The following is a 24,186-nucleotide window of genomic DNA, read 5'->3' on the forward strand; positions in this document are numbered from 1 at the left end:
GAAAGTATATCCCAGATGTGGACATACTGAATATTTTGGAAGCTTGTCATGCTTTTTCGGTGGGGCTCACCATGAAGGTGACCGCACCGCTAGGAAAGTGTTGTGGAGTGGCTACTATTGGCCAACATTATTCAAAGATGCTTATGAGTTCGTGCGGAGATATGACCAATGCCAGACACAAGGGTCAATCTCAAAGCACCATAAGATGCCTTTGATAAAAATGATGGAAATGGAGTTATTTGACGTCTGGGGCTTCGACTTCATGGGATCCTTCGTGAGCTTATATGGGATGAAATACATTCTAGTCTCCATTGATTATGTATCTAAATTAGTTGAGGCAATTGATTTGACTGATAATGAAGGAAAAAGAGTTTTTGCGTTCCTCAAAAGGAACATATTCTCTCATTTTGGGGTGCTACGCACCATAATAAGCGATGGTGGATCACATTTTTGCAGCCGAGTATTTAGGGCTACCTTGACAAAGTATGGTGTTAAGCAGTATAAGGTGGAAACTCCATACCACCCACAAACTAGTAGGCAAGTGGAGATTTTAAAAAGAGAGATCAAAGCCATTCTTGGTAAAACGGTGAATGCAAGCAGACAAAATTGGTCTAGGAAGCTCGATGATGCCTTGTGGGCATATAGAACAGCTTCCAAGACACCTATCATCATTTCACCATACCAATTGGTTTATGGTAAGGTATTTCACTTGCCAATTGAATTAGAGCATAAGGCGTTGTGGGCGCTTATGAGGCTGAACTTGAATTGAAATGAGGCTACAGAGTTGAGATTAGGCTAGCTGAAAGAGAAGGATGAGTTCTATCTTAGAACATATGAAAGAGCAGACCTATACAAGGAGAATATGAAGAGGTACAATGACTAGAGGATTGCAAAGAGAGACTTTCAGAAAGGTTATCGGGTACTCTTCTTCAACTCTAGATTGAAGCTGTTTCCAGATAAACTTAAATCAAAATGGTCTGGGCCCTTCAAATTTAACCAAGTCCACTCATCTAGAGTAGTTGAACTTAAAAATAAGGACAAAAGTGTCTTCAAGGTTAATGGGCAATGAGTAAAGCTTTATGTCGATCCAATGGAATCGATAAAGTACATAGCTTCTATCTATCTCGATGAAGTCTGAGTAATCAATATAACTAAGTCATGTCGCGACATTAAATTAGGCACTAGTATGAGGCAAACCATAAAGTGTTGTTGTAATCATAGTTCATATTTATTTTTTGTTTATGTGCAATTTGATGTGTTTGTGAAGTGTACAAAACAGAGAATGAAGAAGGATAGGAGTTTTACAGTTGATAAGGAGGTGTTGGGAGGACTGACAGACCATCACTAGGACCGTCAAAAACATAATCAAAAAATAAAATTTTAGATAAGGCTTGACGATTGAGTTGGTGGATCGTCGCTGGTCCGACGGACTGTCACCCCCTCCACCAACCAAACAATGAAATTCCAGGTCACTGGAACAAATTGAGGGAAGGTCAACGGACCATTACATCATTGACGGACCATCGGGCCAACCGTTGTAGTAAAGCAAGATTGATGAGTTTCTGGTAAGCTACGATAGTTAACTTGGCGAACCGTAGGACACTCGATGGACCGTCAAGTAGACCATCAACTTAACGCTAATAACGGGCTGGGTCGGGTTGATTTTAAAGACTATTTAAATTATCTGTATCCAACCCAAATATTTTTAAACCGATCAAAAGAGGCGGTTACTTATGTTGCTACCTTTTCAAATCCTAAACCTGTTCAACTTTCTTTGTATTCAAAGTATCTAGGGTCAGTTATTCCACACTGAGATTCTTCCTCTTATTTTTTTCTCCTATTTAAACAACACCTTACCCCTCTTCTTCTCATCACAACAAAAGTTATCAATCACTGACAAAGGCCTTAAATTTTTTCTATTTTCTGAAGTTCCAAGTGAGTAGAGTGAAGTTAATGCACAATCAAGGTATGATCATAACCTTATTCATCTGCTTTGAATTGCTAATTATAGAGCGAGTAAGTTGTTGTTTACTAAAGAAAATTCCATCTTGTTCTTTCTGCTTTGTTCTAATTGTAATCTTAAAGTCAAAACTTGGAGTGCATTGTTCTGGGTGAAATCTGAGTAACCCATGTATTAAAAGAGAGTAAAGTTGTGCTTAAACACTAAAATCATGCCATTATTGATTTAATAAGTGGGAATGCACACTAGGTGTTTAACAAAATATTGAAGTGAAGTCTAGAACTAAAAAAGGGCTATGACGGTCACTTTGATGGACAATCAGTAACCTTACGGATCATCAGGTCAACCATCGCAAGATTCTATAAAACATGGCACATTAGTTAAGGCCTAACGGTGAGTTCGATCGACTATCGCTATCTCGATTGACCGTTAGACCTATCATCAAGCCAGATTTTTACTATTTTCATTCTATTTTGAATTGCAAACTGATTTGTTGTTCATTTTTCATTCATTATGGCACACAAACTTTCATTGTCAAGAGGTGGTGGTAGAGCATGAGGAAGAGGTGAGACAGCTAGGAGTAAGGAGGAACCTGCCTTCATACTCGACAATAAGATAGAGAAATCCCTATATTTCCAGTCTAAAGAGGAGAGTAAGAGTAGGACCAATAGTACTAGTTTGAGCCTAGATGAGGAAGAGGTCAAAACATCTAACCCTAACCTCGTTGAGGCAGAAACTGGTCATGTTGAGATAGAAATGGAGGAGAAAACTGTGGTTAAGAGAAAAGACCCTCAATGAGGGAGGCACTTAGGTAGCAGATTGAGGGATCAAAGGACAAGTTCCTTGATGGATTAGAATCGACAGCGAGTAGGCCAATCAAAAGGCCAATATTCGAAGAGTACTAAATAATGGTGAGTGATTTGAATGAATATCCAGAACTGGAACGGTGGTTTGATGAGTATGAATTGGCCTAGATGAGCAATCCGTTTGGTTCTTATCAACCAAATTTGGTGAGAAAGTTTTTCGCCAAATATTTGACACTGATAGAGAAAGCTTATCTCTAAGGCAGAAGATCTTAGAATTTCCAAATAGGGAATCAGTATCGGTGAGAGGAATTAACATTGATATATCAGCTCAAAAAATCAATACGATGTTATTTGGGCTTGACTATGAGGCACCAGCTATGGTTCCTAATCTTGAGTATTGTCTGACTTCAGCATTGACTAAATGGCCTGGATGTCTAGACTACTAACTGATGATGGAAACCCTGCCTGGGAAACCAACCCTAGTGAGCACATTTCTAAGTCATCTCTTAGCTTCAGAGGTAAGTTCTGGTGGGCCATTGTTCGGTTAAGTCTAATGCCAATAGGAGGTGATGCTAATTTGGATAGTCACAGGGTTGTACTGGTGGCTAGTTTGTTTGCTGGGTTGAAGAACAATTTTGGCCGAATCATTACTAATGAAATGTTCGTAAGGGCACACAAAGTGGCAAGCGTATTACCATTCATGTGTTTGATCATTGAGCTATGCAAGTAAGCTAATGTGCCTATATTTGAGGAGTTGATAACACAGTTTGAGATATATAGGACTAAGATAGACTAGGACTTTACGGGGTCTTACAGAAATATGTTGGAACTACGGAAAAACTGGACATAGGGCTAAAGATTATTGAGTCCCAAATAAAAAGTAAGACAGGATAAATATATTACAATTAGGAACCGAGAGTAAACATAAATTATATTCAATTCTTGATAAAAGTGAAAATAGTTCTTCTTTTGAAGAAAGTCTTAGTGATATAATCAACTTAATGTTGTATACAATTCAGATTGTAGTGAATTAATAGTTCATTGTAATTGTAGCAGTGCAATTCCACTCGTGATAGTAATTCTAAAAATGTTATCACCAATAATAATAAAGAGAAAGAGGCCTTATTTGACATGATAGATCATCTAGAAGACCCAACTCTTAGGAGAAAATATCTATTTGACATATAGATCATTAGGTTCTCTCACAGAAAGAATCTCATCTATCAAAATAGATAATGGAGTTAATAGATACCGAGCCATCAATGGAGACATAAAGAATCATCAACATATCTCTGCTACAAGAAGAAAAGAAGCTACTACTTCTTATACAAGGGTTATAAAACTATAAGACCCCATAAAATCCTAGTCATTTTAGTCCTTTACAGCATGCCAAAAGATGTTCCAAACTTAGAAAAAATTAGCTAAGTGTTAAGGCTGAGAAGTATTTTTATCCTTCAAAATTAGATGATATTATTTTTGATCCATCCAACCTTAAAATGTCGATTTTCAAGTTGATTCATGATTAGGGATGTGAGTAGGTCATATTAGGTGAGTTTTGGAATTTTCAGATTCTGTTTGGATCATGTTTGGTTGGGCAAAATAGCAAGCCAATGTGATCTTGATGAGTTGCATTGGCTACCTCATAGCACCCATCGATGCTGTGATAAGTCGGTGATCGCGTCAATACCATCGATATGGCACGTCGCCAATCGTATTGCTGGGCAAATTTTGTACATTAAATTCTGAGTTTCCAAGGACATTTAGGTACTTTTCCCCTCATCCAATCAGCTAAAACATAAGATTTAATATCCTAAGAGGCTAAATACACTCAGTATTCTCAAAATCCTCTCAAGAACAATCCCTAGTTTATCAAATTCAAGATCAAGTCTCAAAAACTCACTACAATCTTTACAAAATTAATGATCAAGGTATGTTAGGTGTTTATCCTTAGGTTTCCTTCCACCTTTGTTGTTCAAGGACCCATTTTAAAACTACAAGTTTATTGATTTCATGATTTATATATTTGAATTGGTTTGTGATCATGTATGTATTGCTGTATGGTTTTCAAATAAAGTTTCATACAAGTTTTAAGTGAATTAATTAGCAAGTATTTAGAATCATGTGATGCTTATGTTAAATCCTTGAATTTTCAAGTTGAGTGTTGTAGCCATGATGTTTATCTCTTGATGAATTCCATGTGCATTAATCATCCTCCCCAAGTGTATGATCGAATGCCTATGTAAATTGAGTAGTGAATTCATGACATGATACAATATGGTCCCATTCATGAATAAGTTCATACCTCTTAAGTGTTTGACAAAATGTCTAAATGAATGTGTGGTGGACAAGTAACTAATGTAATGCCTTCAAGATATTGCCATGCTTTTCTATTGATGCTATTGATTCATGGGGGAATTCAATACCCTACAATCTAACTATTTACCTAGAATTACAGTAGCTGCAGAATAGTCTTAGTAATGTCATAAGCAGTGATACTCAGTCAGTTTCAAAAGTAAGTGAAATTTGTCTAGTTTAGTCAGTTATCACAATTAGTGTTAGTTCAGTCAGGCTTAGTACAATCTAGTGATCTGTGTCTATTCAGTTGGGAGTAGGATTCAGCACCGAACGAACCCAGGGATGGGGGTTTTCCTGTCAACAAAGGGTTTGACCCTTAGTAGCAGTTCTTGTATTACAGAACTATGTACCCAATACAGGGTAAGACATCCGTCTGCTAGACTAGGGTTGATGCAACCATATATATATATATTTCATAAGTCTTCCTGCCAGATTAGGGTTGACCTAGCAATTTTAGTATCCCTTGGCAAGGTGCGAACACCCTTCCAACTAGAGTCATAGGTTGGACCCCAACTAAGTTTATAATAGGGGTATGTTAGTTAGATGAACACTTCCATAGTTACAGTTTCTATCTTAGTATTCAACAAATAACTCAAATAGTTTTGCAAAACCATGGTTATAAGTTATCAGTTACTTAGCTATCAGGAATCAGTACTTCAATATTAGTCTAAACTTTCAGTTATCAGTATTCAGTTATCAGAGCTTAGTACTTTAGTTTTAGTATAATTCAAATAGATATTATATGTGCAGTATTACATATTCAGTATGTTCAGTTGTTACAGTCTTGCATGTACTCTGATCCAGTTACTTTATGATGTTCATTCAATCAGTTATCATCGCATGCATATGAAACCATATATATCAGCCTACCTCACTTAGCATTCTAGTACATTCCATGTACTGACACATAGTCTTTCTTTGTGCTATGATGTTTCATATTATAGGTTCAGATGTTTGGATTCCTGACCGTACTAAGAAGCTCAGGCTATCAACAGCAGTTATAGTAGTGAGTCCTCATCTAGCGAAGATATCTTTTTATTTTAGTATTTCAGTAAGTTCAGTAGTTGGTGTTACTTGGGAACTTGTCCCATTAACTTCATATTCAGACAATTAGAGGCTTTCAAAAAAACACAGTAAGTTTTTAATTTTTTAGATGTTATTATCTGTATATTCACTTATTATTTTAGTATTTTGAGAACCTTATGTCATTTTTAGTTATACTTTCATATATGTTTTCAGTATTACTATTCAGTACTCACAGCAAGCACCAGCCATGGGTTAGTTTGTGATCCTTTGGGGTTGTAAGAAACATATGATGTCCAGGGTGCAGACTTGGGGCATTACAAATTTATTATTAGAGCTTAATTTTCTAAAGAGTCCTAGGGAGTCTGAAAGCCACGTCATGTAGAGTCTTGCGTATGGGTGTATAGTGCGTGATACTTATGGGAAAGGGGCTATGAGGTGCTTTTAGGAAAAAAATTTTCTTCTTTCTGTATTCATGTCGTGCGAGTGAGAATAAACTCAAGTTAAACTCTCTGCCTAATCAAAGTTTCCTTTCTATTCACAGAATATGCCTCCCAAAAAGACTAACAAAAGAAGAACTGGAAACCAGCCAGCATCTCCGCCCGTTCAAGTAGATCCCCAGGACGAGCGTGTCTGTCACATAGAATTCAGAGAAGCTTTCACCACTCTATCTCATTCTATATATGCCCAGAATGAATGTTCAGTTATAGTTTAGGCCATCCCAATAGCCAATACTTCTACATCTAGAATTTGGGACTTCACCTAAATGAACCCTCCTTCATTGTCAAGGTCAAAGTCTAAAGAGGACCCACTAGAATTGCTTGACATGGTGCAGAAGGTAACAAATATTATGGGGGTAACTGCTATTAAGAGTGCATCATTTTTTAAGCAGTGGAAGGAAGATAGGGCCGCAGATGCAGGGCCTATAGAATGGGAGGAGTTTGCTATTACCTTTCTAGATACATTTTTCCTATTGGAGTTGAGGGAATCCAAGGTTTTAGAATTCATTAACTTGAGCAGGGAAGCATGACAGTGAAAGAGTATTCCCTCAAGTTTACTTAATTAGCCAGATATGCTTCTCATATGGTAGCTACTATCAGATCTAAGATGGGTAAATTTATGTCTGGTATGTCTGATGGTGTGGTCAATGAGTGTAGGACTGCAATACTGATTATAGATATGGACTTTCCAGTTTGATGGTCCATGATCAGCATATAGAAGAGAAGAATACCAAGGAGAAGGAGATGTAGAACAAGAGGGCTAGAACTGGTAGTTTCAACTTCAGTCAGCCTAAGTCAGAAGGTGGTAATCATCCTCAGTTCTACCCTAAGTATTCAGTTCCAGCTCCATCCTTAGCCATTACTCTATTACCTTATTCAGAAATGGTAATAAGGATAGGACACTAGGCTCTAAATCTCAGGGTAGTGTTACCAGTGCCCAAACAAATCCTCTTTGTCAGAAGTGTGGAAAAAATCATTGGGGTGTCTATAAGGCTGGCAGTGATGTATATTTTGGATGTGACAAGCCAGGCCATATGTTCAGAGAGTGTCCTCAGGTGGATTGAAAAAGTTAGCATAATCATCTCCCAGCTCAGTACAGTCACCCATCTTGGTAGGGTGCCACTTTTAGTGCCACTAGAGGGCAACGCCCAAATAGGCTCTATGTAGTTCAGTCTCAACAGGATCGGGAAATTTCTCCTAATGTGGTCACTTGTATGTTACAAGTTTACCATTTACATGTTTATTCATTACTAGATCCAAAAGTTTCTTTATCCTTTGTAACTCCTTATAAAGCTATTGACTTCAGAGTCAGTCCTAAAATCTTAGCAGAGCCCTTCTCAGTCTCTATCCTAGTAGGTAAAAATATCATATCCCAATGGGTATACATTAACTGTTTGGTTATTGTATCTCAGAAAGTTACTTCAGCAGACTTAGTAAAGTTAGAGATGATATATTTTAACGTCATTCTTAGCATGGATTGGCTTTATTCATGTAATGCTTCAGTTGATTGTAGAAATAGAGTTGTTCATTTTTAGTTCCCAAATGAACCTGTCTTAGAATGAAGGGTTAGTACTTCAGCACTTAGGGGTCAGCTTGTTTCATACCTTAGAGCGAGAAAATGATATCCAAGGGGTGTGTCTATTATCTCGTTCGAGTTAAAGACTCTAGTGAAAAAATCCCTAATCTTAAGTTAGTTCCAGTAGCAAGTGAATTTCCAAATATGTTTCCTGAAGATCTTTTCAGAATTCCTCCCGAAAGGGTAATTGACTTCGAAATAGACCTTCTTCTAGACACTTAGACCATTTTTATTTTTCCATATAGAATGGCTCTATCTATAAGCAAAGAATTGAATGAACATTTGAAAGATCTCTTAAAAAAAGGGATTTATCCGACCCAGTATTTTTTCCATATGGCACACTAGTTTTATTGATGTGTAAGAAAGGCGATTCTCTTAGAATATGCATTGACTATCATCAATTCAATAAAGTCACCATAAATTATAAGTACCCACTTCCTAGAATCAATGACTTGTTTGACCAACTTCAGGGTGCTAGTTACTTCTCTAAGATAGACCTCATATCAGAGAATGAGACATTCCAAAAACAACTTTCAGAACTTGGTATGGTCACTTCGAAGTCCTAGTCATCTTATTTGGTATTACCGATTCCCCTGCAGCTTTCGTAGTCTTGATGAACAGATTGTTCAAGCAGTACTTGGATATGTTAGTCATAGTCTTCATAGATGACATTCTTGTCCACTCCCACAGTGAACATAATCATGCAGACCATCTCAGAATAGTATTGTATACCCTTAGAGCTCATCAGTTATTCGCCAAATTCAGTAAATCCAAATTTTGGCTAAGGTCATTAGCTTTACTTAGTCATAAAGTTTTTGGTGATAGCATTAGAGTTGATTCTTAAAAGACCAAAACAGTGAGAAACTGGCCCAGACCCATCTCTCCATCAGACATCTGGTATTTCATAGGTTTGGCGGGCTATTATCGATGGTTTGTTGAAGGATTTTCATCTATTGCATCCCCATATCTATACTAACTCAGAATAAATTAAAATTCCAATGGTCAGATTCTTGTGAGAAGAGTTTTCAGGAGTTAAAGACTCGACTCACTACAGCCCCAGTTCTGACTTTGCCTGACGATTCAGACGGGTTTGTCATTTATTGTGATGCTTTCAGAGTTGGTTTGGCGTGTGTGTTGATGCAAGGAGGTAGGTCATAGCCTATGCCTCTAGACAACTTAAGCCCCATAAAAAGTATTATCCCACTCATGATATTGAGTTAGCAGCTGTAGTGTTTGCCTTACATATTTGGAGGCACTATTTATCTGGGGTACATGTTGATGTTTTCATAGACCATTACAGTTTGCAGTATGTATTTTCTCAAAAACACTTGAACTTGCATCAGAGAAGGTTGTTAGAGTTGTTGAAAGTATATGACAAGAGTGTTCTATATTTCCGAGCAAGGCCAATGTAGTGGCGATGCTCTCATTAGATTATCCATGGGTAGTATTGCTCATATTGAGGATGGTTAGAAGAAGTTAGTTAAGGATGTTCATAGTTTGCCAGGTTGGGTATTCAGTTTGGTTGATTCAACTGAGAGTAGTGTATGGTGCAAAATATTTTGAAATATTCATTGTTTTTCGAGGTAAAAGAAAAGCAAGACGGGGATCCTAGTTTAGTTAAGCTGAAAGAGTCAGTCAGAGACTAAAAGGTAGAGGTTTTCTCCCAAAAGGAGATAGTGTGTTCCATTGCAAGGGTAGATTGTGTGTGCCATATGTGGTTGACATGAGACATCGAATTCTTGTAGAAGAGCATGGTGCACATTACTCGATTCATCTAGGGGCCACTAAGATGTACCACGACATGTGGGAAGTCTATTAGTGGAGTGGGATAAAGAGAGACATTGCAGAGTTTGTTTCTAGGTGCTCTACATATCAATAGGTGAAGATTGAGCATCATAAGCCTAGTGGGTCTATATAGGAGTTTACTATTCCCACTTGGAAGTGGGAGGAAGTTAACATGGACTTTGTGATGGGTTTGCCTTAGTTAACATGGACTTTGTGATGGGTTTGCCTCGTACTCGTCGTTAACATAATTCAATTTTGGTCATTGTAGGATCCATATCTTGCTTCTCCTTTACTTCTGAAACTAGAGAAGACTCAGAACTACTCTGGACCCAAACAATACCCTTAGCTAAATTAAGAAATCTAACTCCAATCTAGACAAATGATGCACCTCACGAGCTAACTCCTTCCTATCTTCCTCGACCTATGCTACACTACCTATGGATGACCTGCTAAGGGCATCTAGCACTATATTGGCCTTGCCCGGGTGATACAACACATTCATATCATAGTACTTTAATAATTCCAACCATCGCCTCTGATGAAGATTAAACTCTCTCAGAGTAAACACATACTACAAACTCTTATGATCCGTAAAGACATCAACATGAACACCGTACAAATAATGTCTCCAGATTTTCAAGGAAAAAACCACTGCAGCTAACTCGAGGTTATGGGTCGGGTAGTTCTTCTTATACTGTTGCAAATGTCTAGAGGCATAGGCTGTAACCTTACCTTTCTGCATCAACACACAACCCAACCCAACTCTAAAAGCATCACAGTACACCACAAAATCATCTACACTATTTGGAAGGGTCAACACAAGGGATGAAGTGAGTTGAGTCTTCAACTCCTGAAAACTCTTCTCGCTAGAGTCAGACTATAGGAATTTAATTTTCTTTTAGGTAAACCGAGTCAAAGGAGGCGCAATGGAAGAGAAACCCTCAACAAAATGACGGTAGTAGCCAACTAGACCCAAGAAACTCCTAATATCAAATAGGGAAATAGGTCTTGGACAATTTTTCACAGCTTCTATCTTTTGAGGGTCCTCGAATACCTTCAGAAAAAACAATATGACCCAGAAAAGCAACTGACCTTAGCCAAAATTCGCACTTGCTAAATTTGGCAAATAGTTGATGATCTCTAAGGGTTTGAAAGACTATTTGGAGATGATCATCATGGTCGTTCTCACTTTGGGGGTATACAAGAATATTACCTATGAACACAATAACAAACATATCCAGGTACTTTCTGAACACCCGATTCATGAGGTCAATAAAGGATGCTGGGGCATTTGTTAGCCAAAAGGACATGACCAAGAACATAAACCATGTAAGCTTACATGGAGTCCAAAGTCTTGTCTACATTAGGGAGATATGTTCTATCCTTGCCATGGGAGTAAAACCTTAACTTTAGTGATAACTGTCTTGGACTTTGGCCCTTAATCTTAATCCTACGGTGGCACGTAGTTCTGGGGAAGTAGGATGCGCTGAACCCATACTTCCCGATCGGTGCTAAATACTACTCCCATATTTAAGCTTAGAACGCGTTAGGAAATTCACCTTAATCAACTTAAGGGTTTATCATGAAGACCAAAATATAAATATATATCTCACTTGTAAATCATAATCAACTTGTGGATTCCTAACTCGACTAAATCTAAAAATAATCTTTCTCATCATTAAGTACACTTGCTTATCAAATCATATCAAGTATCAAATCTTCCAGAAAATATCATAGAACTCGTTCTTGACTATCAAGCTCAATATCATTATATATTCAATAGACAAACTTCTCATGGAAAAACATAAATCATGATGCTTATCATAAATCACTTAGAAATTATCATTTCATGATAACAATACACAACTCACGACATAAATTCTTAATTTAACAAAAAAGACAATGAAGTAGTCATATGTGTCAATCTTGTAGAGCTCAAAGCTAATAAATCCTTGATAAAGTAATTTGGGTGTAAACCCACTTTGCAAAATTTATGAAATTCAATAGAAATTAAATCTTTCGGCACAAGAACGAAAAAAGTATTCTTGTTCAAAACACCACATACCTTAATCTTTGAAATTGGATGAAATTTAGTGCTTGAGACTTTATTCACACTTGAAATAAATAATTCTTGAAGTCCACACTATGAGGAACTTGGTTCTTGAAGAAATTTTAAAGATTTATGGATGATTCTTGGAAGATTTATGTTCTTGATATAACCCTAGATATATTATCTCAAGAGAATTGGAAGAGAAAATGATGGAAATAGGGTTTGTATGGGATTCTCATATTTATAGAGGCCTCTAAAAGATGAGAAAAGACCAAAATACCCTTGCAAAAACATCTCTAAATTGTTAAAAAAATAGCTAACGACATCCGTGATATGCCGTTAGACTCGTGATAGGCCATCATGAAATGTCGTCACAAAAGGGTCAAATTTTATGATTTTCTGCCTAAGGCTGATGATGTCATCAGAAATGTCGTCAAAAATGTGACAGGCCATCAGAAACACTGTCACCTTTTTTCAGATTGACATGCTGGAGTAAAATGTGTATAACTCTTTGCTTCAGTATCAAATTTTCACAAAATTGGTATTGTTGGAAAGATAATTCAATTGTCTATCTGTTGATAGGTCATGAACTCAAAAATTCTAAATATAATAAGAGATATGCTCATTTGAAGAATTCCAAAAATTCAATCAGTAAGGAATATTTTGATTCACCCAATCATTAGGACATCTTTAAGGACTTAATACACACCATCCTTGATAAAAAAAAACAACCCAAAACATTATAATTTATTTCTCATGAGCTTGATTCATGGTTTCACTATTGGTTAGAGTCTCTGGGTATTATAGAATGATTGATTGACAACATTCTTAACGAAAAATCATTGAGTTGAGGTGTTGTAGTCATAGATGCAGGGGAATTCTAAGTACCCATGGAATTATAAATTAGAATTAACATTGCAACTATGGTAAAGTCTGAGTAAACATAAGTTTTTAATCATTAGAGCCTAAATGCTAAATGGTGTCTTGCTTGGTGCTATCGATATTTAATCTCGTGTGGTGAAGTACATAATGAGTAGCCCCTTCCATTATAAAATTGAATCAAGGGCATGGAATTAAATGATTTTATTACAATGTTTTGCCTTTTTTTTTACTCCAATTTTAAAGTTGGTAGTAGTGTGATAAATAACTCTTTTTGTTCTTTAGTATGAAAGTAATCAATCTTTATAGAATAGTTTGCAATCCATGTGCGGTGAGCGCTAGTTTGTTGATTCTCGTCCTTACTTATGTCATCTAGAAAATTACCCATTGGTCTTTAAAAGCTAATATTGATTATACATGGTTGGTCAAATGATCTTAGACCACCTTTATAATTGTTGAAAGCCACTTTAGCCAAAAAAAGCCTATCCATGTATGAATGATATCCCTCATCACCTATTTTGTGCCATTTAACCTTTCTATGGCAACTAGATTACAAGCCTTAAACCATTTGAAAGTTATCCATTTTTTGAACCCTACCCTCCTTGATTATGAAATTACCAACTTAAGGCTAAAAGCCTATGTTGGGAGTGCAGTGGACTTGGAAGAGGTGATCAAGACCATGGTCCTGTAAATGAGTACCTAAAAATAGATCCATGATGGACAATAAAAGAGAAAAAAGAAAGATATCTATAAAAGAAAGAAGAAAATAAAATGTCAAAAAGGAAATAAATGATAAGAAAATCCTTTCAAAAGATGGGTGAACTAAAGTGAAAAAGTAGGCAGTTATGTGATCTAGAAATGAATGGATTTACCATTGATCCAAGTATGAGCTCTTATTGTTATGTGGATTTCAAGAAGGGTGTAGTCACTTTAATCCTAAATGCTTATACTACCTTTCCCCGAACCTACACTACAAGCTTGAATATATTCTTCCAGTTCTCCAATCAAATGTTTTTGAGTTAGTAACAATTGAAAATAATGGCAAGTGTATGGCATGATATATTTTTTCATTCCAAAATTTTTTGTGAGTGTAAGAGATTAAGAATTCATTCGTTGTTGCATGTTGAAAATTTGCAGTGTTAGGACTTTTTTTTGTGAGGAAGCGTGTAGAATAGGATGGATAGGTGAAGTCTACATCTTTTGAAAGCAAGGTAAAGGAACATATTTGATTTGCTATAGATAGAGATTCATTTCTTGAATATTGGATGTTGTTGCTAGATTATTATTGAAATTTCTTTGGATCCTTGAAGTTGTGATTGAATTTGAAGGGGTTGTATATTTAGAGCTTCTCATACTTATTGACTAATTGTTAGTGCTAATAAAGATCAAAATCATGGTGGCCATTGATTGAATAGTGTGAGAAGCAAGGGTAGGTTGTCTCATTAATGTGAAGTAGTATTGCTTGAATACAACCAAAGTCATTAAGATGGGGGTGTTGATGAGTGGCAAATTTGTCACTCATTGGAATCTCATTTCTTGAACACTATGGTAAGTTAATTGAATATATGAGACTAGCTATATTTGACATGCACTGATTTATAGTGTTTATGATCTTACAGAGAAATCTGGTGGAAAAAATAAGGCCAAGCTAGAATGGAAGGAAAGGGATAAAAAATATATAAAGTCTTAAATCAGACATCAAGAAACGACCTTTTATGATGCGATCACACTCTGATGATCATGATCACAATATATCTCATTATATAGAAGTAATGTGATCGCGATCCACTGCTTCAAGATCACAAAGTCATAACCAGAACAGAAAAAAATGATCATAGAGTCGCTACTGCGATTGAAGAAGGTGATTGGGACTGATTAGGTTATGGGCTGACTTATAGTTTCACATTGATTAGGCCTAAAATATAAAATGTCTCAACCCTTCATATTTTCAGCATCAAATTTTAATGTTTTTAGAGATAGAGAACAATATTGTGAGTTAAAAGCAGTTGTTGGTGTATTTTTTAAGAGAGATTTTGGCTTTCAATTGAAATTGATGTTTTTTATTATACTGAATTTACTTAGGATGTATTAATTCAAGGTCAATTTAGGTATATTTATTTTCTTTTAATTTCATGTGGAGCTAAACTTATCTCTTGGGGTTATGTTTGATTAGGTGGTAAATAATGTGTGGCCGTTTATTGTTAGTCCAATTAATTAGTTAATTGTGATGGGTTTTGATTTTGCTCAATGTTTAAGGGACAATATTTGTGTCGAATTAAAGTATCAAGCTTCCAAACTCTGAAAGAATCCATTTCATGTAATAGATATCTTTTCATACTTTTGGTTATTTCTTGGACATTGATTCTGGCTATGATCAGTGGCATATCCCTATAGAATATTCATCATTTACAGTTAGAGGCTTTGTGTGACCACTTTACGCATGGACAGTGTTGGTATTGGTGTGAGCCTTCGCATTAGTATGTGTATTTGTATTGGGCTGACATCAGTTTGATAGTTTCATAAACTTAAAATAATGTATTTGATTTATGATTGTTCTATCTAGTTATATGTTCGTAATTCATCCAGCATAGGGTGCAGGGCAGTTATGGTTGGGTTTTGGGGGCAGTTTCTAGCTCTAGTCGGACCTAAGGAGCTCGACCCAACTAGGCCCTAGTTTGGGTCATGTCATTAGAGTACTTAAGCATTCCAAAAAAAAAAAATAGCTAATAATGGAATGTTGATGTGATGTTCTATGAATAAATTAGAGAACTTCATAAAAAAAGTATCCTGTTTATCCATTGGAAGATTCTGAGGGAATGATGGTGGTAACTCTAGTGTTTGCTCAACTACCTTTCCTTTTGGGTACTCAGACTTCCCTAAATTTCAAGCTTCATGGGCTACCACTTATTTCTCATCATCTTACTATAGAACCAACTCATGCATTGTCATGTTGGTTTGTTATTCATTACCCTAGACTGTCGTATTGGCTTTTCCCTATTGAACATGTATAATGGGATAGAGAAATATTATTTCTCTTTTTAATTTGAAGAAGCATCACTCAAATATGGGATATGGTTCAACAAGATCACTTTTCCTTACTAGCTTACTAGATATTCAATGTTGTACCTGTAAGTTTAGTAGATAAGACCAAGTTGTAAGAACATATAAAAAAGAATAATAAAACTAAAAATTAGAGTGTCTAATTTTTAAGTCCCTAGAAATAGTGCCAAGAACTTTTTATTCCCAAGAGAAAATGTAAGTGTACGTGGTTAACTAATAAGTAAAGTTACTCTTGTGAGATGAATATCAATCCCACAGGGACTTGGTTATTCGCAAACTATCCAATTCAACTATTAATATTGACTTTTAAAAAATGTGATTAGTTACAAACAAGACTTTTTAGGTTACATTTTATAAGCTAAGTAGTCAAAATAACAATGATATCAATCTTGGGTTGTAAGTAATATATGAAGAATTCCAGGGTTGAGACACTTACTTCACATTCATGCGTAACTATGAATTCTAGCTGGTGTTGGTGATTATCATGATTGTTAATCTACAAGGTTGATAATATAACTTGGGAATGGTCATCCATTAATTCATATACCCATATCTATCTCTCCAATACATCACTGAGTGGGTATGTTAGTCTTTAGTTGGAATGCATTAAGCCATCTTCCCATTTAATTATCCAAATGGGGCGTTTAGGTGTATCCCTATCCTAACTGCAAATCATTATTTGAAAATTAGTATCTAAAAATTAAAGATATGATCCACACTTTCTACATTATTCATTCCATCTCTCCACTCCTATGTTCAATCCGTTTTATGACTTAGATTTCTACTAAAGTTCATGATGCTTTAGTATATTAGGACAAAAATTCAAGAACAATCACATGACTTGATAACCATATAAACAAACAATAAAAACATAATTACACAATCATGTGGTATCCTTAATGCTAGTATAAGGGTTTTTATCCACTCATATTCTTACAAAGAATCACAATAATTGAATTCATAAGTAAAAAACTACCTGAGAACTAAAGTAAAGAAGCAAAAAACTAGTGTAGAGCCCCATTGTTGCCTTCACTACTCTCCAATCTTGTGTTGTTCACAAAGTCAGATGTAATTATGAATAAAAATTGCTCCTTTTATATTGTTTTAGGTTGTGTATAGTCTTCCCCACAAAAAATATAAACATTTACAACATTTCCCTTATCTTAAAAGAAGTAAAACAAATCAACTTTTGGCCGTCCAAGAAGGGGTTGCACCACAAGGCCAAAAACATAGCTGATCTGAGGTGGTTTTATACACTTCGATATCATTATTCTAGCTTATTTCACCTTATTTTGAGAAAAAATTATGTGCTTAACGTGTTCATATCGATATAAATAAGAATTTAAGTGTCCAAGTGCGTATTTAAGATGTTCAAAGTGTTTACCAAACAAGTTTGTGCTTAATTGAGTCATTTAGAGTTTAACCTAAAAAATTAGTTTTACTAGCTTGAGCTAGGTGTGTATCTAGTTGGTTTCGGTGGATTCTAATGTATTTAATTTGTTCCTAATGATTTAAATTTATAATTATAATTTGAATAAATTTTTTGTAATGTTCAAAGTTCAATTTGATCAAGTCAAGAGTCGGAACATTAAGTTGAAGATTGTGAAAATTTGTCTTATCTTAGCTCTTGTTTTGATTCGTCGTTAAGAATATTATGTTGTTTTGATCTCTAATTTATGGTGTGTAATATTGTACGAGGCTTTATGAGATGAATATGGTGATATATTGTTGATTTAAAGGCAAAAAATACTTTGGAAATACAATAAAAAAGGCATGGAAAAAAGGTGGGACAGTCAACACCTTAGCAAAAGTTTGGACACAATCCCCAATGAGCTTTCGCCATTTAATAGCATCCCGAACTCCATTTACAATTTGCATTATTCACGTCGCAACCTAAAATTCTTGTTTTCAAAACTCGCAAAGCAAGGGTCACATTGCACGGTTAAATTAAATGCATCAACACAGACAGGACATTGTCCTATTTTAATTCAAGAGTGGCACGCAGTTCAAGGAGCTAGAGAATCTTTTCAATCCCACTTCCTTTTGGAATTAGAAATATAGCATAATATATATACACACTACAGCTGGTCAACACACACACACATATATATATATTGGACAACTTTTATAGGGCAATTTTTGGGGGAGAACACTTGGACATGGAGATAATCAATTCCTGTGGCTGCCACTTCTATTTTTAGATTTTCATATTTTTATTTAGTCTTTAATTATCATATTATATATTCAATTATTTGGGTCGCGAGTATGAATATTATCGGTAAAAAATCCTCTTTCCAGGGTTAAAGAGAAGAATGAATATTATCGGTAAAAAATTCTCTTTCCGGGGTTAAAGCAAAGAACATGAGTATGATTATTTTCGATTAAATTTGTTTAATTTTGATTATAATATTTGGTTGTTTTTTTTTGTTCTTGTTTTAATTATTTTATGGATTTATCACCCATAAAATACATGTATTATCGACCTTTTGATCTCGGGAGAGGGAATAGGGAGATAGAACATGGGAATAAATAAAGTTTGGGTTTTTGTTCTTTTATAAAATAAATAATTAAACTTAGCATCTAGGACAGGGATGTAGTTAGATGACTTATTTGATTCTAATGTAGGATGAAAGCTTTAATTAACTTAATTGGATTATTACATCTCCTCTCAACTATGTAGTTGTAATTTCCAAATTAAGTAAAAGATTAGAGGTTGGGAAACCATGATCAAGCGATTTACCCTACGAATTAACAGCCAAGATAAGTAGATCGACGAATGAAATTCAATAACATACTATGATTGTTCAAAGTTCTTTAACCTTAGGTTTTCTTCCATTGATTGTTCCAAGAATTAAATTTTTGCATTGGTTACTTTATTTTAAATGTACAATTTTCCAAACTCCTTTTGGTTACTTTTCCACTAAATTAATCTTGACTGTCAACTAAATATAAAATTGTTGTTAAATCAATTCTTCATGGGATCGATACTTGGATTTAATTAGGCCACTTTACTGCTTGATAAGACCACATGCACTTGAGTGTGCACTTGGGTGCTATAAAGTTTTTGGCGCCATTGTTCTGGACTTGTTATTGGATAATTGTTTATTTTTGTTTTACTTTTAGGTTTATTATTTGTTTTTATTCTTGGTCTTGGTTTTGTTAATGCAGGAAACAAGTTTTAGGTTGATTAGCTGGCAAGGGAATGGGAGTTGGTAGAACCAAGCTCCGAACCCAAGCCAGACTTTTACACACACAGGAGAGAAGCAATCCTTCTCCCTAGAATTCCTCAAATCCAAGAAGACCAAGATAATACTGCTCCAATAGCTAAAGAACAAGCAGCCCAAAGGACAGTTAGGGAAGTGGCAGTCCTACTTCCAAAAAACATGACTTCCCCAAATCAAAGACCGGCAACTGGAGGAAATTTTGAGTTAAAGTACAGCATGGTGCAGCTTCTTATTAGTAGTGGACAGTTTGTAGGGCCTTCATAAAAGGATCCACAAGCCACTTGCAGACCTTTATTGAGCTTACTGATATATTAACTCCAACTGGGGTGATTTTAGATTATGTGAGGCTGACATTGTTTCACCATTAACTTTGGGGGAAGCTAAAAGGTGGTTGAATGTGGAGCCGGCCAACTGAATCACATCATGGGATGACTTAGCCAAAAGAATTCTCATCAGATTCTTTCCATCAGGAAAGACTGCGAGACTTTGTAGAGAGATAGTGAGCGTCAAATAAAAGCCTGATAAAAATCTCTATTATGCTTAGGAATGTTTCAAGGTTCTTCTTCGGGATTGTCCACATCACCAACAGTCCAATGAGGTACTTGCTCATATTTTTTTAGAAGCTCTTGATCAAAATATGAAGATTTTGTTAAATTTAGTTGCAGGTGGTCAAGCACTGGAGTTGACTTATAATGAGCTATACACATTACTGAACCATATAGCACAAAGAAATCCAGAGTGGCATTTAGATTCTAGAAGTGCTACGAAAAAAATTGCGGGCATATTGGAGGTGAACTAATTAATAGCCTTATCATTATAGGTTTCTGACTTACAAAATTTGATCAACACATAATTCAGAAGCATGAAGTTGGGAGCAACCCAACTTACATCCATAATCAATTTAGTCAAACAAGCTGCAGGTTGGTGTGAGGTATGAAGAAATAATGGTCATACAGCAACCATGTGTTTTTAAAAGCTCGAGTCTATGATGTATATAGGTAATGCTCAAAGGACAAATTATTGTAATGCCTATAAAATGAAGTGGTAAACTATGCCACCAAATTAGTCATAGAACGCCCCACAACCACAGACCAAATCAAATCAGTGAACGAGCAACATGGAAGAGATGTTTAAACAACTCTTAGCTGGTCAAGCACAATTGTTTGTGGATATGAAAATCCAATAGACCAAATTGAAAATAATCAAGCATCCACATAAAGTTTAGAGTTGGAAGTTGGTCAGTTATCACAAGCACTGAATACAAGACAACAAGGTGGTTTGCCAGCAGATACAAAAAATAAAAAATAGGTTATGGAAATCACATTATAAAGTGGTAAAGAGCTTCATGGAGAACCTCCCAAGACAAAAAAAGAGGTATACGCTTATATGGTGACCCAATAGGTAAATGAAAATGTTGCTAAAAATTCACAAAAGTCTGAGTACTTGAAAGAAATAGTTGTTGAACAAGAGAAGAAGAAGATGCTGACATTGCCCTTCCCTCAGAGGAAAATTAAAGCGAAGGAGAATTCTATGTTCAAGAAGCTTTGTGATACATTTAGAGAGCTTCACATCAACTTACCTTTGTTAGATATTTTGTGGAGTATGCCCAAGTACGCAAAGTACTTATGGGATGTGTTAGCGAAGAAAGTGAAATTGCAGGATGTGGGAGCAATCATACTCACTGAGAGTGTAGCACTGTGATGAAACAAAAAAACCCCAAGAAATTTAAAGATGCGTGGAATTTTGCTATCCCTATTGAAGCTGGGAGTAAAGCAGTCCATACACTGAATGACTTAGGGGCAAGCATAAATTTGATTCCCCTATCATTGTTTAGAATATTAAGCTTGGGAGAGCCTAGATCGACACCCGTGTTTATGCAGCTTAAAAGCAAATCCATAACATATCCAGAAGGAATTATTGAGGATATCCTTATAAAGGTTGGTAAATTTGTTATTCCTGCTGATTTTTTCATTCTTCATGTCGTGGCAGATGAATAGGTACCAATTATATTTGGGCATATATTCTAAGCAACTGGAGGGGCCTTCATTGATCTTAGAGAAGGCACACACAAGATGAGGGTAGATAATGAAGAAGTGGTATTTAATGTTTATAAAGAACCCATTGAAAATTCTTGATATAAAGATTTATACATGATCGATGTGATTGAAAGGGATGACTGTAGGATTCTTAAGCCACCAAAGACCTCTTTGGATTACCTAATTGAGCGGTCTAAGATGAAACCACTATTTTCCAACATGATAAAGATTGAAGTTGAGAGAGAAGTTGACTTTGAGAGTGCAAACTCAAGAGATAAAAAATCAACAAAAAATTGCTCCTAAAAGGAGTAAAAGGGTGAAGGAATATGGTTGAGTTGATATGGGTCGTGCTGTGACACTAAATTAGGTGCTTCTTGGGAGGCAACCCAAGGTAAATAGGTTTTATTTTCATTTTTTAGTTTTGATTTCAAGTAAATTTTGTTTTTGGTTGTGCTACAAGTTAATGGGAACTCTGAATACTATAAACTTACAGCTAAATAGCATGGAAGAGACTTGAGTGTGGGGTCCCATAGATATCATTTACGTGTAAAAATGCTACTAGCTAAGCCTAGAGGCCCAAGGGAGTATTTCTATCTTCTACCTTTTAAATGCACTTTGTGGACAAAGTAGATTGTTAAGTGTGGGGTGGATAAATTCTCAAATTTTGGCTCAATTTAAAAAAAAATTATGCAAGATATTTGAGTTGGTTCTATTTTTGATTGCATGATGCAAGTGGATTTGTTTGTAAAATCATGTTGATTGCTGTGAATTGCTACTTTTGAAACTCTTAGGCTCATTTTTATGAGTCTTGTATTTGTTGGCATAAATTGGAATTTGTGTTATTATTTGGTTGGGAGTCTATGTTGATCCTATTAAATTAAGCACGTGCCATGCGTGTGTGAGAATTTTGTATATTCCTTGTTCTATGTGATGTCTATAACTTTCCTGGTGTGTGTGTGAAGCAAAATAAAGAATGTGGATTTAGGAGGTGATTTATGCATTTCTTTGATAGCCTTATTTTTATCCTCTAATTATCCTACCCTTGTACATAATCCTTGTTAAACCACGTTGAGCCTTTTGCTTTTTCTTTGGTAGCATCATATGTAGCCTAATCCCTTCATTGATAGACCATAATTTGATCCAAAAAGCTCCTAAGTGCTTTAATGAAAACTTGATTTAGTAAGGAGTTGAGGAATTAAAGAAGAAAAAGGTGAAATTGATACCCTAAGGTAATAGCTATTGGTGTTTATAATTAAGTTGTGGTGGATGGTAGTGATGTAATTTTTGCTAAAACTATTGCAATGGTTGTAAAAACTATAGAAAAATTGAATCATATGGTAGTGAACTGTGTGTCCACCAATTGTTTGTGAAAATACTTAAAAGAGATGGGGAAAAAACAAAAGACATGGTTGGATGTAAAAAGTGTAATTTGGTTGTTGGAGATTTGTTCTCAATGTATAATGTTGTGCATTCAAGCGCTTAGAGATGTTAGTCACTATTTCTAAAAAGTTCCTATCCGTCCCTTAGCCTACATTACAATCCAGAAAAGTCTTAATTCATCTTAAGGCTATTAGTGGAGAATTACACTAAGGGAAAGCCTATGGTTCATTGTGTGTGACTTTTGAATTCTTTGTGAGAGTGTGCATAATTTGATTCTTGTACCCATTTAATTTAAATTGCATTATTGTGAGTGATTATGGGTAACTCTTTTATTGTGAGGGAACATATTTGATTAATGTGCGTGATTTATATGATGTCCTTGATTGAATGATAAGCATGAGTTTTCCACTTTGGTGTGTCAATTCTTAAGGCTAGGATGTTTTGGAGTAGGATTTTTGAGATTTTGATTATGTATACCATGCTTAGTGTTGTAAACTTGCATTCCGTATTTTCATTGAAATACTAGCTTGAGTGTCTTTATTTTAGTAGAAGTTTAGCGTTACCTCAGATTTTTATACTTAGAGTAAATAGTTGTTCGAGGACGAACAAGGATTTAAGTGTGGGGTGATGATCTGAGGTAGTTTTATACACTTTAGTATCATTATTCTAGATTATTTTGCCTTATTTTGAGAGAAATTCATGTGCTTAACGTGTTTATATTGATATAAATAATAATTTAAGTATCCAGGTGCATATTTACAATGTTCAAAGTATTTTTCAAACAAGTTTGTGCTTAATTGAGTCATTTAGAGTTCAATCTGGAAAACTAGTTTTACAAGCTTGAGCTAGGTATCTATCTAGTTTGTTTTGGTGGGTTTTAATGTGTTTAATTTGTTCCAAATGATTTAAATATGTTATTATAAGTTGTGCAAAATTCAATTTGATTAAGTCAAGAGTTGGAAGATCAAGTTGAAGATTGTGCGAATTTGCCTTATCTTAGCATTTGTTTTGATTCGTCGTTGAGAATATTGTATTGTTTTGATCTCTAATTTGTGGTGTGTAATATTGTAGGAGGTTTTTTGAGATGAATATGGTGATATATTTTTTATTTAAAGGCCAAAAATTCATTGGAAAAACACTATAAAAGTCATTGAAAAAAGCAGGAACAGTCAATACTTAACCAAAATTTTGGATGCAATTTCCAATGAGCTCTCGCGATTTCCTTGTGCGCGACCTCTACTTCTCGTTTGCAGTACTCAGATTGTGACCTAAAATTCTTGTTTTCATAACTCGCGATGTGAGGGTCACATTGCACGATAAAATTAAATGCACCGACACAATATAGGACATTAGCCTATTTTAATTCAAGAGTGGCACACAATTCAAGGAGCTAGGAAATTTTTTCAATTCCACTTCCTTTTGGGATTATAAATATAGCATAATACTCCCTCTGTTTCATAATAAATAAATTGTTGGATTTTGGCACAAAGATTAAGGAAAAAGCATTAAAGACATAAATTTAACACAACTTTTCATTTTTACCCAAAAAAAG

At 35.3% G+C, this 24,186-nt stretch overlaps 1 protein-coding gene across 1 annotated transcript; it reads left to right on the forward strand.

Moving 5' to 3' along the window:
• The first annotated feature begins 220 nt into the window (after positions 1-220).
• Positions 221-20,919, forward strand: LOC124898526. Its single transcript, XM_047412162.1, has 2 exons — positions 221-700; positions 20,620-20,919. Exons 1-2 carry the CDS (start codon positions 221-223, stop codon positions 20,917-20,919), a joined length of 780 nt encoding a protein of 259 aa, XP_047268118.1.
• Positions 20,920-24,186: the final 3,267 nt, after the last annotated feature.

Source organism: Capsicum annuum, chromosome 5 (genome assembly GCF_002878395.1).
Source record: "Capsicum annuum cultivar UCD-10X-F1 chromosome 5, UCD10Xv1.1, whole genome shotgun sequence".
NCBI classification, from domain to species: domain Eukaryota; kingdom Viridiplantae; phylum Streptophyta; class Magnoliopsida; order Solanales; family Solanaceae; genus Capsicum; species Capsicum annuum.

Bases quoted from the DNA above. Each gene is read 5' to 3' on its own strand.
- LOC124898526 (XM_047412162.1), top strand. From the start codon at position 221: ATGATGGAAATGGAGTTATTTGACGTCTGGGGCTTCGACTTCATGGGA. The intron at 701-20,619 runs GTATTTCACTTG...GTGACCCAATAG, and splicing joins ACCAATTGGTTTATGGTAAG to GTAAATGAAAATGTTGCTAA.